Source organism: Nomascus leucogenys, chromosome 17 (genome assembly GCF_006542625.1).
Source record: "Nomascus leucogenys isolate Asia chromosome 17, Asia_NLE_v1, whole genome shotgun sequence".
NCBI lineage: Eukaryota > Metazoa > Chordata > Mammalia > Primates > Hylobatidae > Nomascus > Nomascus leucogenys.
The window spans coordinates 31384424-31411566 of NC_044397.1; the positions used below are offsets into that span (position 1 = coordinate 31384424).

General features: G+C 41.7%; 1 protein-coding gene across 5 annotated transcripts in view; it reads right to left on the reverse strand.

Annotated features, from left to right (window-relative positions):
- The window catches only part of LOC100592722 (E3 ubiquitin-protein ligase RNF216), a 164989-nt gene that overhangs the window by 102232 nt on the left and 35614 nt on the right, over positions 1-27143 (reverse strand). For 4 of the 5 annotated variants that reach the window (XM_030795726.1, XM_030795729.1, XM_030795727.1 and 1 more), the window contains 6 exons: positions 20778-21620; positions 19101-19177; positions 12023-12125; positions 10707-10871; positions 6618-6732; positions 2367-2506 (listed from right to left, as the gene is read on the reverse strand). In XM_030795726.1, the coding sequence (XP_030651586.1) occupies positions 2367-2506; positions 6618-6732; positions 10707-10871; positions 12023-12125; positions 19101-19177; positions 20778-21620 (1443 nt within the window). The remainder of the gene's footprint in view (positions 1-2366; positions 2507-6617; positions 6733-10706; positions 10872-12022; positions 12126-19100; positions 19178-20777; positions 21621-27143) is intronic. The other variant, XM_030795730.1, reaches the window with a different exon arrangement.

The following is a 27143-nucleotide window of genomic DNA, read 5'->3' on the forward strand; positions in this document are numbered from 1 at the left end:
TTGTTGCCCAGGCTGGAGTGCAGTGGCATGATTTTGGCTCACTGCAACCAACCTTGACTTCCCAGGTTCAAGCAATTCTTGTGCCTCAGCCTCCCAAGTAGCTGGGATTACAGGTGTGTGCCACCATGCCCAGCTAATTTATTTTTAGTAGAGACGGAGTTTTGCCATGTTGGCCAGGCTGGTCTTGAACTCCTGGCCCCAAGTGATCGCCTGCCTTGGCCTCCCAAAGTGCTGGGATTACATGCATAAGCCACTGTGCCTGGCCAGAAACAAATAAACTTGTTTATCAAGTTAATGGCATAAGCACCAAGACTTATTTCAAGTGACTTTAAAATATTTCAATTTTATATTCTCAGATATAGTCTGACAAGAATAATGTTATTAACGTTATTAAGAACCAAGACTTTTAGCATCAGAGAAAAGAAAGTTGGCAGGGCATGGTGGTGTGTGCCTGTAACCCCAAGAATTTGGGCGGCTGAGTTGGAAGGACAGCTTGAGGCCAGAAGTTCAAGACCAGCCTGGACAACATGGGGAAACCCAGGCTCTACAAAAAAAGCCAGGTGTGGTGGTGCACACCTGCAGTCCCAGTTACTCAGGAGGCTGAGGTGGAAGGACTGCTTGAGCCCAGGAGGTTGAAGCAGTAAGCCATGATTGTGTCACTGCACTCCAGCCTAGGTAACACATGGAGCCCCTCTGTCAAAAAAGAAAAGAAAAAAAACAAAGAAGACACTTTGGAGAAATTGTTGAGTCCAGGTCCGAGAAAGCAGAAGCTGAAACGGGGTCATCTGACTGTGCCCAAAAGCAAAGATGCTGTCAGAGACTACAAGGGTCGGGTAAGAGAGACTAACTTGAAGGGGCAGCCAATAGTCAGAGATGGGACAATGTGAATATCACCAAGAATAAATGACTACAATGAACTACATTCATCAATTTGCCAATACTTGAAATACTTATCTGGTAAGATTGGTGATATCAATGAATGTCATTCTATAACAGATGGATCAAGACAATAAATTCTAATTTCTGCTTAAAATCTAGAATTTTGGTCAAAAATAATCACTTCATTCATTTTTGAGAAAATGCCTGCCAAATACCTAATTTTGAATAATCACAGTTTTTCTGTCACTTTTTTCCAAGTAAAAAGTGGCCAGTGCAGCTGCGTTGTGGCTCAATTGCATAAGCGCTTTCCTCATACCTGGATATAAGACAAGCTTCATATCCTGGGATGTGGCAGAAGCACTTTATGAAGACTTCATTTTATTACACAGAATATTGAAAAAGATGTTTTCAAGGGTCAAAATTTGATAAAATAATTTTTACTGCTCTATCAAAGACATTTTCAGGTGAAACTGGCGTGTCTTAAAAATGTAAGTGCATGGTGGTGAAGAAAACAATGATTATGAGGATGGCTCTATGCCACTGGCCTGATTCATGCAAAGGCAACACTGCTTTTGTTCTGCTGGTACAAATTCAATATGGTGAAAAAGCAAATACAGCTGACCTTGATCAACAGAGGTGTGAACTGTGGGGACCCACTTATGTTCTGATTTTCTTCTGCTTCTGCCACCCTGAGACAGCAAAACCAACACACCCCTCCTCCTCAGCCTACTCAACGTGAAGACCATAAAGATAAAGACCTTGTCATGCTGATCCACACTTCCATTTAATGAATACTAAATATATTTTCCTTATCATTTTCTTAATAACGTTTTCTTTTCTCTAGCTTACCTTATTCTAAGAATACAGCATGTAATACACAAAACATACCAAACGTGTTCATCGACTGTTATGGGTAAGGCTTCCTGTCAACGGTAGGCTGTTCACAGTGAAGTTTTGGGGCAGTCAAACATTATATGCTGACTTTCAACTGCACAGGGGGAAGCACTCCTAACTTTCATGTTGTTCAAGGGTCACTGTAATGTCTTAGCACAGTTATAAGAGGTTTGACCTCGCAGACCCCCCAAGAGAGTCTTAGGAAACCCAGGGATCTCTGGGTCACACTTTGAAAGCCACTGGTTTAGAAGACACTTATTAAACAACCAATATATACATTCCAGCTGACTTGCACATTTGATACTATATTTAGAAAAATTAAAGAGCGAAATGGAACCGAGGCTGAGGGAGGAGGTGAAATAGATACACTAAGCTCCAATTAAAATTTTCTAACATGAATCTGATTTATGAAATCACAAACATAAGTATTATGACAAAACCCAGGTTTTTTCTTTTAAAAGCTTTGCATATATCCAAATTTATCACTCTGAAGAAAAGGGAAATCTTAAAAGAAACAGTTTTGTACTAACTAAACCCTAAGAGCAAACCAGAATCCCAGAAACACACCCCAAGACCAGAGCACATCTTCCTACCTCTGCCATCTCTTTGATTTTCTGCTCATAGAACTCCTGCTCTTGTTGCACAGCTGGAAGGAGAGCACGTCGGTCATAGGACCTACAATGTCGTCGCTTATTTTCAAGAAAGAACATCCTCTTTTCTATTTTTATGTCACCTAGAAGATATACGACAATGCAAAAGCATGCAGACAACTATGTGTTAGGAATCTGGGCCAGCCATGTCCATTCTTCCCGGCCTCATCCTCCACCTTCTCTCTGACGGTACGTTTCATGACTTCTCTATCATATTCTACCATTTGGGAAGACTGGGCTTCTTACCATTTGCCAACCTACCATCCATTTTTTGACCTTTCTGATTCTTTCCCTCTGTTTATGCTCCAATTGGAAGGCATCTCCTATCCTGTCACTAGTGTACTATGTGAATATGCCACAATTTATTATCTATTTCACTACTGAGGACATTTGGGTTTGCTGTTTTGGGTTAATCTGAATAGTGCTGCTTATAGCCATTTGTTGGTGAATGTATGTCCGCAATTTAGCTGGGAATTGCTAGATCATGGGATAGGCTTACTTCCAGCTTTAGAAAATAATGCCAGTTTTCCAAAGTGGTTGTACCAGTTTACACCCTTCCTCCATCAGCAATGCATGTGAGTTCCAGTCTCTCCATGTCCTTACCAACACCTATCGGTTTTTAATTTTAGCCACTCTGGTGGGTGCAAATGTGCTGTATGATTTCAACCATTTTTATTTTCAAAGCATTCAAATATACAAGGGGCTGAAGGAATAGTACCTAGATTCACCACAATATGTTATAACATGAGAATAAAAGAGAGCAGAATGACAAATATCAGACATGTAAATGATCTGTTTAGGTTTTGTATTTCTTTCGCTGATTTGGCAATTCATGATTTTCTTTTTGGAGACAGAGCCTTGCTCTGTTGCTCAGGCTGGAGTGCAGTGGCACATTCACAGATCACTGCAGCCTCAACTCCTGGGCTCAGGCAATCCTCCTGCCTCAGCCTCCTGAGGAGTTGGAACTATACAGGCAGATGCCACCACGCCCAGCTAATTTTTTTGTATTTTTTTTAGAGATGGGATTTTGCCATGTTGTCCAGGCTGGTCTTAAAGTCCTGGGCTAAAATGATCTAACAGCCTTGGCCTCCCAAAGTGCTGGGATGACAGGTGTGAGCCACAATGCCCGGCCAATTTATGTTTTTCTAGAAAACTTTACCTCATTCAGATTTTCAATTTACTCTTGTCTGTTCTTGGTAATCTCTTGATTTTAATATTTACTATCTGGTTCCTAATACATTTTATTTTGATTCTCCTTTTCTCTTGCTCATTCTCATGTTTTTTTTTTTTTTTTTTTTTCGAGACAAGAGTCTCGCTCTGTCGCCCAGGCTGGAGTGCAGTGGCGTGATCTCGGCTCACTGTCAGCTCCACCTCCTGGGTTCATGCCATTCTCCTGCCTCAGCCTCCCGAGTAGCTGGGACTACAGGCGCCCGCCACCACACCTGGCTAATTTTTTGTATTTTTAGTAAAGACGGGGTTTCACTGTGTTAGCCAGGATGGTCTTGATCTCCTGACCTCGTGATCTGCCTGCCTCGGCCTCCCAAAGTGCCAGGATTACAGGCGTGAGCCACCGCGTCCGGACTCTCATGTTTTTTTAAATTCAAACCTTTTCTTCAGAAAACCAGTTTTTGGGGCCAGGCGCAGTGACTCACGCCTGTAATCCCAGCACTTTGGGAGGCCGAGGAGGGCACATCATCTAAGGTTAGGAGTTCGAGACCAACCTGTCCAACATGGTAAAACCCCCAGGCATGAAGGTGCACACCTGTAATTAATCTCAGCTACTTGTGAGGCTGAGGCAGGAGAATCACTTGAGCTTGGGAAGCGGACTGTGTCCCAAAATTAAAAAACAAAAAACAAAAAACCAGTTTTTGATATTATGAGAATAGAAAAGCACATGGTTAGAGAGTAAGCTTTGAAGCCAGATTCCCAGCTCAGCTACTCGCTAGCTGTGTAACATTTGCCAAGTTACTTAACCTCTCTGTGCTTCACTTTTTATCTATAAAATAATAATAATGGCACATACATCTCATAAGGCTATTTGAAACATAAATGAATTAATCCATTAAAGCACTTAGAAAAGTGACTGGTACATATTAAGTGCTCAATAAATGTTAATTACTGTAATTATCAATGCTACAAATTAAAAAATTTTTCACCTATTATTTCTTTCGTCTTTACTCAGTTCTTTTTGTAGTTTATTATGTTAAAGTAATAAGATTTATTTTCAGTCATTTTAAAAAATAAATGCGATTGGCCGGGTGTGGTGGCTCACGCCTGTAATCCCAGCACTTTGGGACGCTGAGGCGGGCAGAACACGAGGTCAGGAGATCGAGACTATCCTGGCTAACACGGTGAAATCCCGTCTCTACTAAAAATACAAAAAATTAGCTGGGCTTGGTGGTGGGTGCTTGTATTCCCAGCTACTTGGGAGGCTGAGGTAGGAGAATGGTGTGAACCCAGGAGGCGGAGCTTGCAGTGAGCTGAGACTGCGCCACTGCACTCCAGCCTGGGCAACAGAGCGAGACTCCGTCTCAAAAAAATAAAAAATAAAAAAAAAAATGCAATTAAGTCTACAGACTTCCCTCTAATGTATTTTCCTGCACGACCATAAAAAGGACAGAGAAGAGAGAACCCTGTCTCACTCTTTGAGTCAAGCAATTATAGCCCAAAGAGCAGTGCTTAGATGGAAAACAAACTGAAAAGGAGAAAAATGGGATGCCTGGAACAGATGAGGGATTCTTAGCCTGTGTCCTTATAAAAAGCTGTCAAAACAGGCTAAGTGTGAGTCATAAACATTAAACTACCAACATAAATCAAATGTTATTTTCTACCTCATGCTTCCAGGGTCCTTGAAGATTATCTGATAAGTAAAATTAAAGAATCAGCATTTAAATTAAAGTGCTATACCTAAAACAAGAGACTGAATCAAATAAAATGAAGTTAACAGGGGAAAATGTGAGATGCAGCAAAACCGAGACAGGTTTATGACCTGACAGCAATGTGGGTGAAAAGAGCAAGGCTGAATGTGAGCAGACCTCATGTGCAGTATGATGTCCAGTCTTCTACATCCTAACATTCAAAGAGATCCTGACAAGCTAGACAAGGGCACACAGGGAAGGGGAGAAGGGCGGTCAGGCTGACGAACGGGCAACAGCCAGAATCTCTCTCCACAGGCAAGAACTACAACCATGGCAGGACATTTCAGGAAGTACATGCTGACAAACATAAAGGAAGAACTGTCTAAAAGAGCTGACCAACAAGGGAGTCGACTATCTTGCAAAGTAGCACTTTCTCCACCACTGAAGTCAGAAACAAACGCTGTATGGCTATGTACAAGGATGCCTGTTCTGAACTCTGGGTAAATTTGGCTGAATGAAAAACCACCTGCACACTGTCCCTAGTTCTACATTCTGCCACAGGCCAGGGAGAATGTCATATCAGCAGAGCACTGCTCCACAGACTGGCTTAGGAACCTCCGGAGTCGTAGCCTAAGGGATTTTCTTTTAGATCTTGAACAGTTCATAGTAAATACAAATACTTTCCAGCTTTATAGTTACCTGAGTTTCCACTTAGTCATACCTGAAATCAAGTGTGGTAATTAAGTACACATATAACAGAAAGGGATGATCTCTAGAAAAACTGTAGTAAACTCCTTTACTGGGTGGAAGCAACTCAGATAAAATCTGAGTTGTTATAAAACTCAAATTTACATTTTTGGGGATCAGACCTGAAGTAACCTATTCAAAAGGGTTTTCAGCAGTTATTTCATCAATAAGAATGACAGAATTTTGGAGAAACATGTGGCTATTAGCCATTCTCTCAGCTGCATAAGTGACCCTCTGCAGTAAGCCCTCATTCATAGGTCTGGGTAGTTTTCACCTAATAACACAGCCAATTCTCATCTAACCTTCAAGACCAGTTTTTTCCCCCAAGCTTAACAGCATATTCAAAGGAATTTTCTAACACCACACAAAATTTTCCTGTCATGGTTTATCTTAAGTAGGAAGAAGGAAGCCAACAAGTGCAGCCACTTTCTAAAATTTTTGATGTGCTGAGAAAATACTTCCTGTCGGTCACTCCTTGGCCTGGCCAGATGCTCGGCAGACACCTGTAGCACGGCTTCCTTCACTGACTGTGAACAAGAAAAGGTACAGTGTTGCAGCTACACACTGCCAGCAACACAGTTTGCATTACCTTGTTCAAACTTGAAATCAATGTAAGAATACTGGTTCATTTGTTTTCTCTTCTTCCTTTTTCCACTGGTTTCTGGTGATAGCTCCTGCCATTTTTTAATTGCATCAGACAAGGCCTAACAATTGAGAAAAGGAAAGGTTACTTCTGTAAATGGAAAATAAGAATACATGAGACAGGCAATCCCCGAATGCCATTTTAACACAGTTTCAGCTTTCTTCCCAGCATGGCTAACAATAGGTAGTGGCGGCTGGGTGCGGTGGCTCACGCCTGTAATCCCAACACTTTGGGAGGCCAAGGTGGGCAGATCCCTTGAGGTCAGGAGTTCGAGACCAGTCTGGCCAACATGGTGAAACCCTGTCTGTACTAAAAATACAAAAATTAGCTGGGCATGGTGGCGCACGCCTGTAATCCCAGCTACTCAGGAGGCTGCGGCAGGAGAATCGCTTGAACCCGGGAGGCAGAGGTCGCAGTGAGCCAAGACTGCACCACTGCACTCCAGCCTGGGTGACAGAGTGAGACTGTCTCAAAAAACAAACAAACAAACAAAAAAAAAACACAGGCAGTGGTAAAATAAATAGGCAGCATTACTTTATTTTCATTTTCTCTGACTTTCATAACTGGTACAGTGGTGGAAGCAACACACTTACTGACAGATTAAAGACTAGGGAAAAGAAAAGCTGTTGGCTGGGTGCAGCAGCTCACACCTGTAATCCTAGCACTGTGGGAGGCTGATGGGGGTGGATCACTTGAGCTTAGGTGTTCAAGGCTAGCCTGGGCAACGTAGGGACACCACATCTCTACTAAAAATACAAAAACACAGCTGGGCGTGGTGGTCCACAGCTGTGGTCCCAGGTACTCGGAGGCTAAGATAGGACAATCACTTGAGCCTGAGAGGCAGGGTTGCAATGAGCCATGATTGCGCCACCGCACTCGATCCTGGGTAACACAGGAGACCCTGTCTCAAACAAAACAAAACTGTCCAAGCTGTCCTTGAATAAGTACAGGTTAAATCACATGACAATTGGATGGTGAGTCCCATTCTGCAGGCAAATCTTCCATGTTGTTTCTCTGGTCAATGCTCCTCTTTACTCTCCCCTAACCTGCTTCCCCCATGCTCTTCTCTGCGTGCACCTATATCCACCCCACCCTTCGACAGGATGCTGGAGTTCAAAATCCTTCTACTGGTGAGGATCCCTTTTCTTTCCTACCTTCGGCTTTTCCCTGTTAGATTTTCCTTATCAGGATTTAAATGTGTTCAAGTCAGGGCAGGCGCGGTGGCTCACGCCTGTAATCCCAGCACTTTGGGAGGCCGAGGCAGTTGGATCACCTGAGGTCAGGTGTTCGAGACCAGCCTGGACAACACGGCAAAACCCCATCTCTACTAAAAATACAAAAAATTGGCTGGACGTGGTGGCATGCGCCTATAATCCCAGCTACTTGGGAGGCTGAGGCAGGAGAATTGGTCAACCTGGAAAGCGGAGGTTGCAGTGAGCTGAGATCACGCCATTGTACTCCAGCCTAGGTGACAGAGTGTGACTCTGTCTAAAAAAAAAAAAAAAAGTGCTCAAGTCTGCCATCCTAAAATAGAAGGGAGAAGGGGTACCTGATTTGAACAGGAAGGAGGGGTGTGTGAGGTAGGGCCATTCTGCCTAGAAGAGAAGAAAGAAGAGTGGGAGCCTTTCAGGAAGACTGGGTGGGACTCCTGACTGTGGCAGGGGATAGGAGGCCTTGGGGCTCATGTCCCGTGGCTACGCTGTTAGGGTGCAGGGCAGGCTAGGGTCACAGTCTGGCAGCAATGAGAAGGGGGGTGGCTATGATGCAGTGTTTGTCTGAAACTCCTGCTGAAACTTAATCCCCAGTGTGGCAGTGTTGAGAAGGTGATCTCATCTCTGTTTCAACGCCAGCCCCTCTTTCTTCTCCTCCTCTTTGTAGAGAAACTTATCAAAGGAGCTGTTTATCTGCTGTTTTACCACCTCACCCTTATGACCACGAGCTTTCCAGCTGTCTCTAATTTGGCATCTACCCTGTCTTTGCACTTACTAATCTATGCTTATTATTGAGTGGCCAAGTCTACAATTCTACCATCTACATTTTAGTCCTCAAACTCTTAGCAGTATTTAATAACAGACTGGACATGGTGACATCCTAGTGCTTTAGAAGGTTGAGGTGGGAGGACAGCCTGAGGCCAGGAGTTCAAGACCAGCCTGCACAATCTAACAAGACCCCATTTCTACAAAAATTAAAATAGAAAGATCATCCAGGTGTGGTGGCGTGCACCTGTACTCCTAGCTACATGGGAAGCTGAGGCAGGAAGATGGCTTGAGCCCAGAAGGTCAAGGTTGCAATAAGCCATGATTGGGCCACTGTACTCCAGCCTGGGTGACAGAGAGAGACCCTGTTTCTAAACAAGAATAACCATGATGATGATGATAATAATACAGACTGCTCCAGTCTCTCAACTTCCTCCTTCCTGTCTGCCTGCCTCCTCTGCTTGGTCTTTACATGTCAAGAGTCCTCTCTTCTCACCTGGTATCTCTGGGTACCTCATCCTGGCTAGTGAGATTTTCCATATGCTGATGACTCTCAAAGTCCTATCACCATAAAACCCAAGGAGATACAAAAAAAAAAAAAAAATCCTATCTACAGTCTGTATTTTCCAAACTTTCTAGTCCATTCGACCTCCCAATGAATTATTTTTACTCAGATGTCTCACAGGCCCTTCTCAGCCCATTGGCAACCAACGTTTCCCAGACTGAATTCATGATTATTTCCCTCCAAAGCAGATGTTTATACTAGTTCTCACCCCAGTAAATGACACTAACATCTTCCACAACCCCTTTCACCAAACTCCTACTTGGGTCTGTGATTAAATGTCCCTTGCTCAGGGAGGCCCTTCTGGAGACCCTTGGTCTACCTTAGGTTGCCTCCTGAATTACCCTTTCAAAGCCTCTCTATTTTTCTTTCAGTCTTTTTTCTGGCCGGGCGCGGTCGCTCATGTCAGTAATCCCAGCACTTTGGGAGGCTGAGGTGGGTGGATCATCTGAGGTCAGGAGTTGCTGACCAGCTTGGCTGAAATGGTGAAACCCCATCTTTACTAAAAATACCAGCCAGGCGTGGTGGTGAGCATCTATAGTCCCAGCTACTTAGGAGGCTGAGACAGAAGAATCGCTTGAACTGGGGAGGCAGAGGCTGCAGTGAGCCGAGATCACGCCACTGCACTCCAGCCTGGGCAAAAAAAAAAAAAAAAAAAAAAAAAAGGCGGAAGGGGCTTGGCCTAGACCTCAGCATGACAGCATGAGCCACAGTCCTTGGCTTGGTTCTTCCCTTCCTACAGGTAAGACCCAATGAGTATTTTAACCATTACGATAACTCCACGTTTGTCCTTTGGACAAAAGAAACATCACAGTGTTTGCTGAGAATCACAAGAATTTCAGTAGAATAGAATTTAATGGCAGTAAGAGCGACCGAGAGGAGTAAGCCAAGGTCTCTGCTGGTGCATGCACTCCTGTTCTGGCCACAGCTACAAAGCAGGCACCATGTGCTGTCCTTCATGGAAGACGTCTGTGTTACCCACCACAAACCAGCACCCTTCTCACCCTTAACCAAGGCCTTTAAGTGCTATCTATTTTAGGATCCTGGGGGGAGAACGCTGGGAGCTGTCAGTAGCTGCCCATTCTCTTCTGAGGGGGCACTGCTGTGTTCCCGGACTCTTTACAGACCTTACGTCCTATCACTGATAACTGAGCCACCTGGGGGATGGATGGTCATGTGACTTGTCCCAAGTCGGAAAGCAAATCAGGAAGGAGCAGGATTAGAACGCATCTTTCATACTCCTGCATTCCACAGTAGAATGTATTACCCTCCATGTTTTTATGGTCAAACCAGAACTTCTCTGCCTCTCATCTATCTATTATTTCTTTTCATTTAGTCCGTCACGATCAGCAAATACCTATCTATTTATCTTCACCCTAATAAATTCCTTAGCAATCATAAACCATCCCAATTTCCACAAGCTGAACTGTTCATTCTGTTATCATGGGAAGATGTAGTTAAGAGGTGTGACCCCAACAGGAAGACCAAGTAGAGTACCTTGCGGGTGATCGCATAGTGTCCTTTGAGCTCGTGCAGGGCCCACTTGATGTCTTGACTACTGAGCACTTTGAAGTCGGCCATGAGGAGGTCAGCAGCTTGGATGAAGCAGCGCTGGTCAAGAGGAGTCAATTTAGAATAGTCAAAAAAGTCTATTTTAGGCAACTGAAATGAGAGAGAAGCATAAAATCAGAGGCCAGGCAGTACATTTCCCATGTAGGGGAAATCATTTTAAGAATTACATGTGTAGAAAAGAATAACATTTGTTCTAATTACTCTATAAGGAAGTTACCAGCCCTGTAAGAGAGATGAGAAAATGGTGGCTCAGAGAGGTTAAACAAACCTGTCTGGAGCCGACAGACTAGTTTTACTAGTTATAACTAGTAAAGAAGTATAGTTGGGGATTTAAACCAATCTTACAGCCATCTTCTTTCCATAACATATTTACAAACAACTATTTTTTTTCTATTATAGAATATGTAAGAGAGATAGTCAAAGAATCTATGGGGAGTTGGAAGATCAAGCAACAGATCTTAATAAAGTTAGTTCTCAACCATACTTTACCATATAACAAACTAAATGCCAGTTTAGATCACAAATAATGACAATGATTAAAGTTTTTAAAAACTAAGCTGTTTACATCTTGATATGAGATCTGGTTAAACAGATGTATAGTATACACTATACAAATCTCACGTCAAAAGAAAAAAGATATTCAACTCTGGGTAATGATCTGCGTGCTGAAGTATTTACAGGGAAGTATACTGATGTTTTTGCAATCTACTTTGAAATGCATTATCATGAAATGAAACATAACAAAGATGTGCTGATGGACAGACAGAGCACATATGTATGACAAAGAGGATACAGTAAACTGTTAACTTTTTAGTAGCACCAGTGGTAGGCATATAGGTGATCAACGTAAAATATTTCAATTTTTCTGTAGGTTTGAAAATTTTCATAATAAAATGTTAAAGAGTTTTGGCCAATTATTGTTTTGCTTTAGGAATTTGCTTTGTAGGATTAAAGATATGGAGGATTCGTTCAATTCTTTGTGGGAAAAGGAAGATAAGAATTACAAGGACAGACAGAAGTTAAAGACAGAATTCAAAGTGGCTCAGACTGGGAGATTGCACTGAAGTATAGATGTATTCTGAAATCCCATGTCCCTCTGCTAGTCTTTAAAAACTTGTCCCAACAAAGCACTTTCTTCCCACAGAGACAACAACAACAACAACGACGACGACAACAACAACAACAACAACAAAGCAGAGCATTTCCAGGCAGCGACTGCAAAACAAGAACATGACACTTGCCTTTGTCTCATCTTGGCTGGCCAGCAGACTGCTACTGGGATTTATAATGATTCTATCTTCTCTCTTTGGATAATCTGGGTTTTCCAGAAGAAAATTACAAAGTCTGCAAAAACAAATGATGTTACTTTCATACCGCTTCCAAATCCCACACCTGCCCACTGCTTCAAATGCAATGTTTGAAGAATATAGTCCTTAGTCACACATTACAACTGGCCTATCAAGAAATTAAGATGTTTGTAGCCCAGAAAAACTAAACAAATAAACAAACAACTGCACTGAATTCCTATCTTTGTGAAAGATAAAAATTTAAAAAGCAATCAACATACTGATTAAGGCAAACTCCTCCAAAGTTTATGTATCAATTGGGTGTTAATGTAATGAAGTCACTGAAACTATTATTAGTTAAACTACGAAATTAGAAAATTTATAAGAAAAGTAGCTACTCTGTCAAGAAAACTATGAAGAAGTAAGAAGTGGAAAACTGTGTATTCACGTTTACAATAAAAAACAGTCTGCTAAGCAATGTAATAAATAAATGAACTATAAAAGACCTTTTGTTAATTCATTAATACTTTTTATACCCCTGTGGTAACATAAATCTCTATGGTAATATAAAGCTCTATGAGCCACAGAGTTACACTCAGTTTATTTAGCTAGCTGTTAAGCTAGACTGATGAACAGATCATGTTTTCCTATGAACAGACTCTCTTCACACCAAACCCATTAGCTTTGTCTATTATCAGCATGAAATACTTCCAAAGTAAGGATATACAGAGTGAGGTAACACACATTGATGTATCACCACCAGACCTAACAAATGTTAACTATCCAGGCTCTTCACAGTCAAATCAGACAACCACCTTGGAATAACTGCACAGTAGTAAAGACAGGGTGGGTGGGGTACAGCTCTAGCCACATTCAGTAGCAAGGAAGCTTCTTTGCTCGGAGGGTAATGGGGACTTCCCCTTTTCTCTGTTCTTTCTCTTGCTCCAGTAGATTCCTAAGATGATCTCCTAGGTGCTATACCTGCAATTCTCACACACTTCCCTTTCTATTGGTTCTCTTTTGCCAGATGTCAATAGTAGAACAGGAGGTCTGGCAGAAAGACGGCAGAGAAAAAGTGCCCAGCTCTGGCTCCTTTTCTCACCCAGGTGCCAATGTTTGGGGACTGGTTTGGAGAGGTTCGATTATTCTGCAGCCCCCGCCGGGGACCCATGTCAAAGCCTTCTCCCTCATCCTGACATCTCAATGCATTTCCCTTCCGTTCCTTCCAGGAGTCCCATATACTTTTCATCTCTAAGCTCCCCCCTTCCCTACCACCACAGCCTGCCCAGTCCACAGAACACAACGCCAGAGGCCCAAAGAAAGGGAAAAAGGCAGGAAACTCCTCCTATTACAGAGGGCGACAAGAATTCAGAGTACATTTTCCTTTAAAACCATTGTCATCAGTGGTAATTCTCCATCCTAGAATTCACTGGTGTGTACTGAAGTTATGCAAACCTTCGAAGGCTGACCTGAGAATTAGCCACCAGCAAAAATCCCATCTGTAGGGAAAGGCCTGAGTTCCAGACAACTCATTACATGTGCATATTTGACGTGGTGACAAACCAAACACGGTCTGGCTTTAATATGGTCTGTTTTTACGTGTTTTCTCAAGTACATGATACATAAGTACACCTCTACATGAATACAGGTGGAACAATAGATATGATTTCTTGAAAAAACAAACATGTTTGAGAGGTTCATCTCTCCCCAATTCATTTTATATTTTCAACCATATTAAGAACTTCAAATACTGAAATGCTACAGATATGAAGTTCCACACGGCAGAAATCAGAAGCTCTCACTATAAACTGTCAAAATTCATTTCTAGTTTAACCCCTTCATTATGCTTACCAAAAGAACTCTTCTGGAAGTTAAGTGACATTTGAAGGCACAGAAAATGAAGGACAAAGTTTTTCTTCTACAGAAACAAGTGGTAGCCTCTGTTCTAATATCTGCACCCTGGGGCAAAAGCAGTGGGGAAGCCTGTCGGACTTCAATCTGCCCACCTCTTCATATGACCTCATGCTTCAGATGATCTGACATGCTAACGGTTCCAGAGAAGGCACTCCTGCAAAGTAAGCCAGGCTAGTACTCCAACCTTTCAACCCTTAGATAGTTGTTGCTGCCTTCATCCAACTGAAGTTGACCACATGTGAGTGAAAGGTCTAAGTTAACCAGCCAGAGTAGATTACCTGCCATGTGGTTCTCTAATGAATAGGCCCTTCCTGCTTAAAATGGCCAGATGGTTCCATCCAAAGGCCATTTAAAGACGCACATAAAGCAACTGAGACTGAGCTACAACAAAATCCCAGCCTGTTCAACTCAGCTTTGGGCCTTTTTTTTTCAGTTTCCATTAACATTTTAGGTTAGTTGTGGAATTAACATTGTCCTAGGAGTCCAGAGACTAATGGAAAGGAAAGCAGTGTCAGGAAAACAAGATTGGCTTGAAAAGATACAATACAATGACTGTACATTCCCTTGCTTTTTGGATTTCACGAGAATTTTAATGTGCTTAAGGATCAATGTTTGTTTCTGAGTGACACAAAAAGCACAGAGGGTCTGCAAGTCCCTAAAAATAAGTACACGTGTGAGACTCAGGAAGTAGGAGAACAGAACTGTAAGAGAAGGTGTCAATTTGATTACATTTTAGTGATTTTTATAGACAATCTTGAAGATATATTTAAACATGATGTTCATTTGCAGAAGGAGAGAAAAACATTGAAGTATACTCAATTTCTATGAGGTTAAATTGTTAAAAAATACTACAACATGGTATCTGGTATTCAAATCATTGTTCTATAAATGAGCTAAGTTTATACTTTTCTTTATCATTTACATTTTCTGTAATGAACAAACCACAAACCTGTATTACATTTCATAACCAGGAAAACATTAACCAAAAAAAAAAAAAAAAGGAATTCAAAGAGAAAAGTAAACAATTCACACGCAAGGGAAATACAATTAGTAAACAAATACACGAAAAACACAGCCAATTAGCAAAGAAATGTCACTTATGCTACTTTATGCCTACCCTAGTTAACTACAAAAAATAACATCATAACTCAGTATTGTCGAAGAGCTGTTAAAGCAATTCACACATATAAGTTCCTTTTTAGGTGAGTAGAAGCCTACAAGAAAGTTTTCATTGTAAAAATGTACTCATTGCTGCTCAATTTTCCCATAAACCTAAAACTGCTCTAAAAAATAAAGCTTAGTAATTAAAAAAAAATGTAGTTATTATCATGCCACTTAGAAACCCAAAAAGAAAGTATTTTAAAAGCTTAGGAGGGGAAAAAAATCTCCAACAAGCAATTCTGCTGGAAGACACAAACATAGCCAATAGGAGGGTGGATGCCAGGGCGTAGGGCAAGTAGAGTTCAGGGGACAAGCAGGAGAATGTTCACAGCTACATTATTTGTGACAGAACTCAAATGCCTATCAAAAGTAGATGGAAAATTTCATTACTAAGTGATATAAATGGAATAACACTTAGCAATGAAAAATATATAAACTGTGGTTCTACCCCACATGAATAAACCTAACATAATGCTGAGTGAAAAGAAATCAGACTCAAAAGACCACAGACTATACAAAATCTTTATGTAGTGTTCAAAAAGGATAGCAACGTTCTATTTCTTGAAGATTTCTGGGTTGTGGTTACATAAATGTTTGGTTTGTGATAAATTATTGAGCTGTGCATCTTTATTTTGTTCATTTTTCTTTATGTATATTATATTCTACAATAACCAAGTTTAAAAACTATACACAATAAAGAATATGTGGAAAGGCTTCAGAAGAGTGAGTAACTGGCATGTAAATAACAAAATGGCTTTCTTTCCTCACTGTACGGAAGGTTAAATACCCAGGTAGAGTCTCTCGTTGAAAAATAAAAAATGCTTTAAGAGTTTGGGTAATCCAAGCCGGGTGAGGTAACACATGCCTGTAATCCCAGCTATTCGGGACGCTGAGGTAGGAAAATCACCTGAACCTGGGAGGCGAAGGTTGCAGTGAGCTGAGATCATGCCATTGCACTCCAGCTTGGGCGACAAGGGCAAAACTCTCTCTCAAAAAAAAAAAAAAATAAATAAAAGGTTTGCTGGGCACGGTGGCTCACATCTCCTAGCACTTTGGGAGGCTGAGGCAGGGGGATAACTTGAGGTCAGGAGTTCAAGACCAGCCTGGCCAACATGGTGAAACCCCATCTCTACTAAAAATACAAAAATTAGCTGGGCGGTGGGCACCTGTAATCCAAGCTACTCAGGAGGCTGAGGCAGAAGAATCGCTTGAACCCAGGAGACGGAGGCTGCAGTGAGCCAGGATCACGCCACTGCACTCCAGCCTGGGCAAGAGAGTGAGACTTCGTCTCAAAAAAAAAGAGTTTGTGTAATCCAAAAACTTCGACAGGAATCTAAAGTTGTTTCAAACTGACACTGCCCTTGGGGACTTGAAAGAGGCAAAAGCAATAATCTCTAAAGAAACCAACTCTATCAAGAACTCAAGACATGAGCTTAGAGTAAAATTTAGAAAATACACAAGAAAACGATGCACCATGGGAGCCAGCAGGAAGAAGAGAATATGATTCCCAAGAACTTAACATATCAGAACAATCAAACTCACAAAGAAGCTATGTTTATTGGTTAAAGAAATTTAAACAAGATTAAAAATATAGGCAAAGAGCAAAACTCTAGGAAAATAACCAAGAGAATTAAAAGCTAAAATTTTGTAACTGATAACCAGTAACACAGTGGATGAGTTAAAAGATTACACTCTACTGAAGAGAAATTTGTGGGCTAGAAGACACCTCTGAAGAAATCATCCATAATGCATCTCAGAGACAAAGAGGTGGACTTAGAGACAAGGAGATTGTGGGAGAAGAGTTACAGAAGACAGGAAACAGCTACAAAATTTCCAGAACTGACCAACATCACCAATCTATGGCCTGGTAGTGTATACTCTTAATGGCTTTGCCTTACTGAGAAGCATGTTAAGTAAAATTGATAAAGATTAAGGGAAGGCCAGGTGCAGTGGCTCACACCTGTAATCCCAGCACTTTGGGAGGCCGAGGTAGGTGGATCACCTGAGGTCAGGAGTTCAAGACTAGCCTGGCCAACATAGGGAAACTGTCTCTACTAAAAACACAAAAATTAGCCAGACGTGATGGCCCATGCCTGTCATCTCAGCTACTTGGGAGGCTGAGGCAGGAGAATCACTTGAACCTGGGAGGCGGAGGCTGCAGTGAGCTGAGATCACACCACTGCACTCTAGCCTAGGTGACAGAGTGAGACTCCGTCTCAAAATAAATAAATATATATATATTTATATATATTTATATATATATTTATATATATATAAATCTGATGACAGTGGTTGCCTCTGTACAGAGATGGGATCAGACAAGGCCACTAATGGCTCCAACAGTGTCATTGTACAAATTAGAAAAAAGTACCTACATTGGGCTAAGCACCTGGAAAGGGGCCCTTCCTTCTCAGCCTTGGCAGGGAAGAAACTCACCTGCAACCTTGACTGAGAACTACAGCATAAGATACGAACTTTGAGGACAGGTGTTCAGTGAACTGTCTATTTTGTTTAAATTTTACCACCAGGCTGGGCACGGTGGCTCATGGCTGTAATCCCAGCACTTTGGGAGGCCGAGGCGAGCAGATTCCGAGGTCAGGGTTTTAAGACCAGCCTGACCAACATGATGAAACCGTCTCTACTAAAATACAAAAATTAGCCGGGCATGGTGGAGTATGCCTGTAACGCCAGCTACGCAGGAGACTGAGGCAGGAGAATCGCTTGAACCCGGGAGGCGGAGATTGCTGTGAGCCAAGATTGCACCACTGCACTCTAACCTGGGCAACAGAATAAGACTCTGTCTCCAAAAAAAAAAAAAATTTACAATTATTTCACCTCTGCAGATCAGAAGGAGGGGACAGAGTATATTTTTCATTTTATATTCTTCAGGAAAACTTATTTTTTTAACAAGCATATTTACCACTTACAAAATTTTTTTTTAAAATAGAGACAAGGTCCCACTCTGTCTCCCAGGCTGGAGTGCAGTAGCATAATATAGCTCACTGCAGCCTTGAATTCCTGCACTCAGGCAATCCTCTTGCCTCAGCCTCCCAAAGTGCCAGAATTAAAGGTGTGAACCATGTGTCTGGCCCATATTTATCCCTTTTATAATGAAAATTAAGAAATGTGGCCAGGAGCGGTGGCTCACACCTGTAATCCCAGAACTTTGGGAGGTCGAGGCGGGCGGATCACGAGGTCAGGAGATCAAGACCATCCTGGCTAACATGGTGAAACCCCGTCTCTACTAAAAATACACAAAATTAGCCGGGTGTGGTGGCGGGCACCTGTAGTCCCAGCTACTCGGGAGGCTGAGGCAGGAGAATGGCGTGAACCTGGGAGGCGGAGCTTGCAGCGAGCTGAGATCGCACCACTGGACTCCAGCCTGGGCGACAGAGCGAGACTCCATCTCAAGAAAAAAAAAAAAAAAATGCTTCCACGTATTTCTCCAGAGTGGCTGCAGAACATTTTGTTACAATTATAGGGAAGAAAATGTCTTAACATCTTGACTAAAACGCAGACAGTATCAATGCTTAGAAACAACTCAGTATCATAATTCTATAACCATGCAGTATTCCATAAAATCCAGAAAACAGTCTGTATATCACTAATGTCAGAACGAACGAGGTCATTAAAAAAGACATAATGCCAAGTGAAATAAGCCAGTCAGAAAAGAACAAACACGAGGCCCCTGATAGTAGCCAAATCCATGTAGAAAGAAAGTAGGATGGTGGGTGCCACTGGCTTGGGAAGGGGATGGGGAGTGAGTGTTTAATGGGGACAGAGTTTCAGTTTGAGAAGATGAAAGAGTTCTGAAGATGGATGGTGGTGATAGTTGCATAATAATGTGAATTTACTTAACAACACCAAATTGTATATTTAAAAATGATTAAAATGGTAAATTTTTTATTACATATATTTTACCACCACCACCACAAAAAAAGCATGGCAGTATACTTACACATTCAGATCGTAATAATTCTTAAAATGAATTATTTCCTCAATAAACCCATTTGCTACATCTGGAAATCTTGCTTCCTAGAAACAAATAAGAACATAATTTATATTTCACTCACTAGAATGGTTTCAAATGGCAATACAAGACAGATGGCAAAAAGTATAATAAAATGACTAAAGACTAGAAAAGGTCTGTGAAGCAGGTCTGTGTGTGTCATCAAATTCAACACTAGTTCCCAGATTCATCTGTCTACCTAGAAGATGAGGTCTAGAAAGGTCTTGAGAGATCTGGTTCTCTGTCCCCATTTTACAGATCCATTCTTCATTGCTTCAACAAATATTGAGCATCTCTGTCTAGACAAAGGGAATCCAAACACAAATAAGTTACAATCTCATGCCAGCCCTCAAGCAGCACACAACCTAGTGGCTAGATAAAAACACGTGGGTGGCTGGGAGCACTGGCTCATGCCTATAATCGAAGCACTTTGGGAGGTAGAGGCAGGCAGATCACCTGTCAGGAGTTCAAAACCAGCCTGGCCAACATGGTGAAACCCCGTCTCTACTAAAAAAATACAAAAATTAGCCAGACGTGGTGGTATGCACCTGTGATCCCAGCTACTCGGGAGGCTGAGACAGGAGAATCGCTTGAACCCAGGAGGCGGAGGTTGCAGTGAGCTGAGATCGCACCACTGTACCCCAGCCTGGGTGACGGAGTGAGACTCGGTCTCAAAAAAAAAAAACCAAAAACCAAAAACAAAACAAAAAAACCCCGCCTGGGTAAAGTAGGGTAAACAGACTTGTTTGAAGGCAAACAGTGGCTACTGGACGTAACACCTTTTTTTTGTTGTTGTTGAGACAGTCTCACTCTGTTGCCCAGCCTGGAGTGCAGTGGCTTGATCTCGACTCACTGCAAGCTCCGCCTCCAGGGTTCACGCCATTCTCCTGCCTCAGCCTCCCAAGTAGCTGGGACTACAGGTGCCCGCCACCACGCCCGGCTAATTTTTTATTTTTTTAGTAGAGACAGCGTTTCACCGTGTTAGCCAGGATGGTCTTGATCTCCTGACCTTGTGATCCACCCGCCTTGGCCTCCCAAAGTGCTGAAATTACAGGTGTGAGCCACCACGCCCGACCCTTGTGTAACTCTTAATATCACCACTAATAGAGCCTTGTAGGATGACAGAAACATTGTCCTCTATGCTTGATATGAGGTAAGCTGTTAGCCTCATGTGGCTACTAAGGCTAAGATGTGACTGATGCCATGGGAAAATTTTATTTCACTATAAGACATTTAAATGTAAACAGCCACAAGGAGCTAGTAAGTGCCATATTGGACAGCATAGGTCTAGGTAATTCAATAAACCTGCTTTAAGGGTTTCCATTTGGAGTGAACTCAAGGAATCTGAAAAAAATGAGGGATTGCAGGTATGACAGCACCAGGCCACCATGATATGCAGTTAGAATCCCAGAGAGCTTCCTGAAAGGTTAAGTATAGTAAAGGAACCCCAATTCCATTTTCATGTCTTCAGAGTGTCTCTTCTATTCTGTACATCTAGATATATACTTCTTAGGAAAATGAAGTCCACGCATACAAACAACTTTTTTTTTTTTTTTTGCAATGAAAAAAAAAAAAAGAAACTCAGTATATGTAGTGTCTACATTTACTTGATAAAATAAAACTTACCGTTTCTTTCACTAATAGTTCAACGAGTTCTTGATCTACCTCTGCAGCTTCTTGCCCCCAAATGTTTTCCAAATTGGGCTCTTGTGATTCTTGCATTGGAAAGGCTGGACCTGGCTCTTCATCATCAATTGCTAACTGTTGGTCTTCAAACTCTCCTAGAGGATGGGCAGGCTGAGGAGAAGAGGGGCCTGAAATCCCACCTTGCTGGGGTTCTGGCCTTGGAAAAGCTGGCCCTGGGAATTCATGCTGAAACAACAAGCGGCCCAGTTCTGCTTCAGGTTGCCGTTCCTGAGGAACAACCTGGTTTGTTATTTCACGGGGCTGTTGGTTCAGAGACTGGAAGTAAGGATGATCTAACCAGCAGTCTTCTTCGATGGCCTGATCATCTGCTAGAGCAGCTGACTCTCCTAGATTTGATAACAGCTCTGTCTCTGAGTCTTCAGATGACTGGTTCTGAGTTTCCAAAGGATCTCTTTCGGCGTAAAGAAGGCTACCTTCTTCCAAGATGATGACTTTCTGCTCTGATCTGGGGTTGACAATGTCATTTGCTGCTTGGTTGCGACTCGGTCCAGGCTTGGGTTCTCTTTCTGTTTGGCCACTTGGCTTAGTGAATTCAGAGATTACAGGAGGCCCAAGATCCAGAAATTCACCGTAGTCATCCTCAGAATCATCCTGTGCCCCAGAATCAAACAATGGGTTGTTACACACTGAAAAATAGCTGCTCTTATCTGATTCAAATGCTGCTCTAGACTTTTTAGGCCTTTCTTCTCCCAACCTTTTCAGATCTTGCCACTGGGCAGCTGGTTTGATGAGATTGGGTCGTGATCTCTGAGGTTTATTTGTCTAAGAAAAAATGAAATTTTAATAATTCAATTTCTTTCCTATGCCTATCCCTCATGTACTTATATTGAGCTTCCGAGATAGGACAGGAAAGAAACAAAAACACCCTCTCCCTTAACAATACCTATTCTTTACATTTATCTTAACACTGAAATTTGATTACACTATATATACTATCTGTAAGAATCAAAGTAGTCATTCATAGATTAAAGCTTGAAATATAGTTTGAATTAAAATTTATTTTTATTTTTGAGACAGTTTTCCTCTGTTACCCAGGCTGGAGTGCAATGGTGCGATCTCAGCTCACTGCAACCTCTGCCTCCCGGGCTCAAACAACTCTTGTGCCTCAGCCTCCCAAGCATCTGGGATTACAAGCATGTGCCAACATGTCCAGCTAATTTTTGTGTTTCTAATAGAGACGGGGTTTCGCCAGGTTGGCCATGCTGGTCTCAAACTCCTGGCCTCAACTGATCTGCCTCCCTCGGCCTCCCAAAGTTCTGGGATTACAGGCATAAGCCACTGAACCCGGCCCTGAATTATAATTTAACCTGAGACCACTAAAACAAAAATAACTCCACAGCAGATAAAACAATGAAAGAATGCTAACACATCAGAAGAATAAGAAGTGTTCTAAAAACAATCTAAATCTCATTAGTAACTAGCAAAAAGAAAAATTAAAACAAGACAGTATTTTTTTCCCTGTAAGACTGGCAAACTTTTAAATTAGATAATACCAACCATTGGTGAGGATGGTGAAAATTTTTTTTTTTTTTTTTTTTTTGAGACAGAGTCTCGCTCTGTCACCCAGGCTGGAGTGCAATGACATGGTCTCAGCTCACTCCAACTTCCGCCTCCCAGGTTCAAGCAATTATCCTGCCTCAGCCTCCCGAGTAGCTGGGATTATAGGTGCACACCTCCACATCCAGCTAATTTTTGTATTTTTGTTAGAGACAGGGTTTCGCCATGTTGGCCAGGCTGGTCTTGAACGCCTGACCTCAGATGACTGGCCCACCTCAGCCTCCCAAAGCGCTGGGATTACAGGTGTGGGGCACCACGCTTGGCTGATGTGTGAAAATTCTTATACTATCATTTACTGCTGGTGAATTTGGGAGAGAAATTTGGCACTATTATAAAAAACGTAGGCCAGGCGTGGTGGCTCATGCCTGTAATCCCAGCATTCAGGGAGGCCAAGGCAGGCGGATCATGAGGTCAGGAGATCGAGACCATCCTGGCCAACATGGTGAAACCCCGTCTCTACTAAAAATACAAACATCAGCTGGGCGTGGTGGTGTGTGCCTGTAATCCCAGCTACTTGGGAGGCTGACGTAGCAGAATTGCTTGAACCAGGGAGTCAAGAGGTTGCAGTGAGCCGAGATGGTACCACAGCACTCCAGCCTGGAGACAGAGCGAGACTCCGTCTCAAATAAATAAATAAATACACAAATACATAAATAAAAATTAAAAATGTATATCTGTCATCATTTTTTCATACTGTTCTATAAACTCTATCTAAAAAGGGCATATACAAGAATATTCAGCATAAACAGAAAAAAGCCTAGAGACATTGTGAAGTTTGTCCCTGAGTGAATGGTTAAATAAACTATTACTTATTTGTTCTACAAAATACTCTACAACTGACCCCTACCAAAAAGAGGTAGCTCAATCTGTACTGAAATGGAAAGCTTCACTAAGAAATGCCATTAAGTGAAGAAAAGCAAGCTGCAAAATCATAAGCAGAATGATTCCATTTACTTAAAATACGTCAATAAGACACAAACAAAATCATTTCTAAAAGTATGTATATGTACACACATGTATATACACATGGATACATACAAATTCAAAGAAAAGACCTGGAAGGATACATGCTAAACTGGTAACAACAGTTCCTCTGGGAAGTCCCTAGAAGAAAGGAGATGGTGAATCTCAGGCTTTAGGGTGGGTCTCTGAGGACTATGCCACTGAAGTAAGCGGTAAGCTGGAAATACCCTGGACCTCTCAGGAACTGAATCCCAGTGTGGAGAGTTTAACTCCCTGAATGTGAGGTGCTGGTGCTCTTACTCTTCTTCAAGAAACCAATTAAGATCCTCTATAGAGAAACATAACATCATACAGAATCCCCAAATTTTCATATACAATGACTTACACTCAATCAAAACTAACTAGGTATACGAGAACTTAATGCAGCAACAGAAAATTAAAACAAGAGAAGTAACAGACAACAGAAACAAATATACAGGGGTTTCACACAGTGAAATTATCAACATGAATTCTAAAGTAACAGTTAGCATGTTTAGGGAAATCAAAGACTAGATTGAGAACTGCAGCCAAGAAGGAGAAGAATCAAATGCAAATTCCAGAATGGAAAAATACAATAACTAATACAATAACTAAAAATACAATAACTAATGCTACATATGGATATATAGCATTTTAAGTAAATATAGTTGAAGAGAGAAATCAGTGAATTGAAAGCCAGGTCAGAATAGCCATAGTAAGGCATAGACAAAATGGAAAATTAGATAAGAGAACACGTCAAGAACAAAAAGGTCTTCAAAACATGTAACTGGAGTTGTAGAAGAGAAGAAGCTGTTTCTTTGGTAGAGGAGGAAGAAGGAAAACCAGGGAGGGAAGGGAAGCGGGGGGACACATAACGGTTAGTTCAAATAACCATTCGAACTAAAAAAGGGAAAAAACATAAGGAGTCACAGATTAAGAGGAAGTAGAACAACAGTCTGTTTTGTTTAATTCTGTAGAATATATTCAAACCTCAAAGAACACACTGGTTCTGAAGACTCTAAAAAACAAACAAACAAAAAACAACCCTCAAAGAAATAAAGAGAACTTCTGGCGAGGCACGGTTGGCTCATGCCTATAATCCCAGCACTTGGGGAGGCTGAGGCAGGTGGATCACCCGAGGTCAGAAGTTTGAGACCAGCCTGACCAACATGGTGAAACCCCATCTCTATTAAAAATACAAAATTAGCTGGGCGTGGTAGCGCATGCCTGTAATCCCAGTTACTTGGGAGGCTGAGGCAGCAGAATCACTTGAACCTGGGAGGCAGAGGTTGCAGTGAGCCAAGATAACGCCATTGCACTCCAGCCTGGGCGACAGAGCAAAACTCCCATCTCCAAACAGAAAAAAAAAAAAAAGAAAACTTCTAAACTTTTTATGAAGTCAGAATCATGCTTATAAAAAAAAAAAAAGTCAAGGATATCATACGTACACACAAACCTACGGGCCAATCTCCACTTACGAGATCTACGGAGAAAAAACTAATATTAGCAAATGGAATCCCCAGCAGCACATTACTACTACATTACAATGCCACAACCAAGGGGAGTCTTTTCAAAGACAATAACTTACCAACGTCAAGGATGAAAAACCACATGACAATCTGTGTAAGATGCTGAAATTGAATGTAACAGAATCCTACACTCACTTCTAAAAAAAAAATTTTTAAGTCAAAGTAAACGACTAGTTCCTTAACACAACTAAAGAAATGGTATCTAAAGCGAAAAGGCACCATCACACTTAATGAAGAAACATTAAAAGTATTCCCATTTATGTATGTGGCCATTCTTGTTCTTCTCTATCAACACTATTAAAATTTTTGAGGAAGTACCATAATATAATTAGACAAGTCAAAGAAGTATAAAAATTGGAAAGACAGATCAGATGCAAGTTTTCAAGAAGTTAAGAGTCAACTGAAAAATCACTACAGATAATAATGGTAAGGCGATTGAGTATAAAATTAATATAAAAAGCAACAAGGGCTGGGCACGGTGGCTCACGCCTGTAATCTCAGCACTTTGGGAGGCTGAAGTGGGCGGATAACTTGAGGTCAGGAGTTAGAGACCAGCCTGACCAACATGGTGAAACGCCATTCTCTACTAAAAACACAAAAATCAGCCGAGTGTGGTGGCACACACCTGTAATTCCAGCTACTCGGGAGGCTGAGGCAGGATAATAGCTTAAACTCGGGAGGTTGCAGTGAGCTGAGATCGGGCCACTGCACTCCAGCCTGGGTGACAGACCGAGACTGTCTAAAAAAAAAAAAAAACCACAAGAACACTTACTCTCCATTTTGGAATGAAGCATCACCTGATGCTAGAGTCACAATAAAGACAATTGAGATCCTTACACTAAATTTGTTGTAATTTTGTCCTTTGACAGGTTTGGCAACCCAAAGGGACAGGGACTGTTGATATCTTGAGGTAACTCAAGGAACACAAGAAAAACGGCTAACTCCCTTTTTTGGGGAGTAACGTTTTACTCATGGAGCTGCAAGTGTTGGAAGTCCTTCTCAAGTCTGAGCTCTGCTGTCTTTTTAGCACCTGATCTCTTTGACTTTGAGGGTACCAAGGTTAGGCTGCACTGTGAGAGAGCATTTGACTTTGCAGCACCTAGGGTTAATCTGTGCTATGGCAGGGCACATGACTTTTGGGAATGTGGGGGCTCACAAATTACTGGCAAGAACTGTATTTTTTGCTCCCTCTTTGCAGAGGTCTTTATGGCTTGAGTCAAGCCCCCAAGATTATGGCCAGACGGAAATGTGGGTGCAACTCCATTTGCTGCTAGCGTACAAGGGTGCAGTTTTAAAGCTGATACCAGCTGTGTTGAATGCAGGGAGGGTATAAACTCAGGCTTTTGGAATCTGTGGGTATGTGGATTCCTCTTCTTGCAGGTTTAGGTGAGGGAGGCCTCAGGTGTCTTGATTGAGTCAGATGGAAACTGGAAAGTTATTGGCTAGGTTGTACATCTTGGAGCCAAAGTCATCCTAGTCCTGAGATATACAAGGTCCAACATAAAAACAGCATCCCTAATTTCTAAAAATTGGAGTACTCTGCCTTCTGGTAGTCCTGCCTTTTCATGTATAAAACTGCTGGCTCCAGAAGCTACAAATAGTTACAAAAGCGGCAAAACTTTACCAAAAATAATTCAGAATTATGATGACCATGATGTGGAATGTTCCAGATGAAAAAGAGTGTTCATCCAAGAAATTCACTTGAATCCTAAGCCTCCAAATTACACGGAGAGAACGAGATTCTTACTGGCATTCAGAAGCCTCAAAGAGAACAGGATTCTAAAATAGCTTTTTTGAAAGATTCACTGCAAAAAGCTAATGAAAAACTAGAAATGCAAGATTACCTCCCACACCAAAGACAGATAAACTAATGTAACTCCTACTGCTCCCATTTTACCTGAATATTGCATCTACTCCTGAATATTCAGTCTACTAACTCCGAGTTGCCTTTCTTCTCTGAAAAAAACAGTTCAGCTGTATCCTTATAAAACAGAACAACCTGAAAATGCAGCATGTAATTCCTGACTTACATGCTATGGATAAAAACAGGCCATAGTTTAAAAATGTCCTAAACCTGAGGAAGACTTTCAAACATTTTTTAAAGAATTCAGAGTCTTAATTATAACTTATGATCCTAGGATACCTGATTTATTACCAGCTAACATATGGTGGGACCAGGGGAAGGAGAGGGAGTAAAAACGGATAAAAGCAGCAGAAG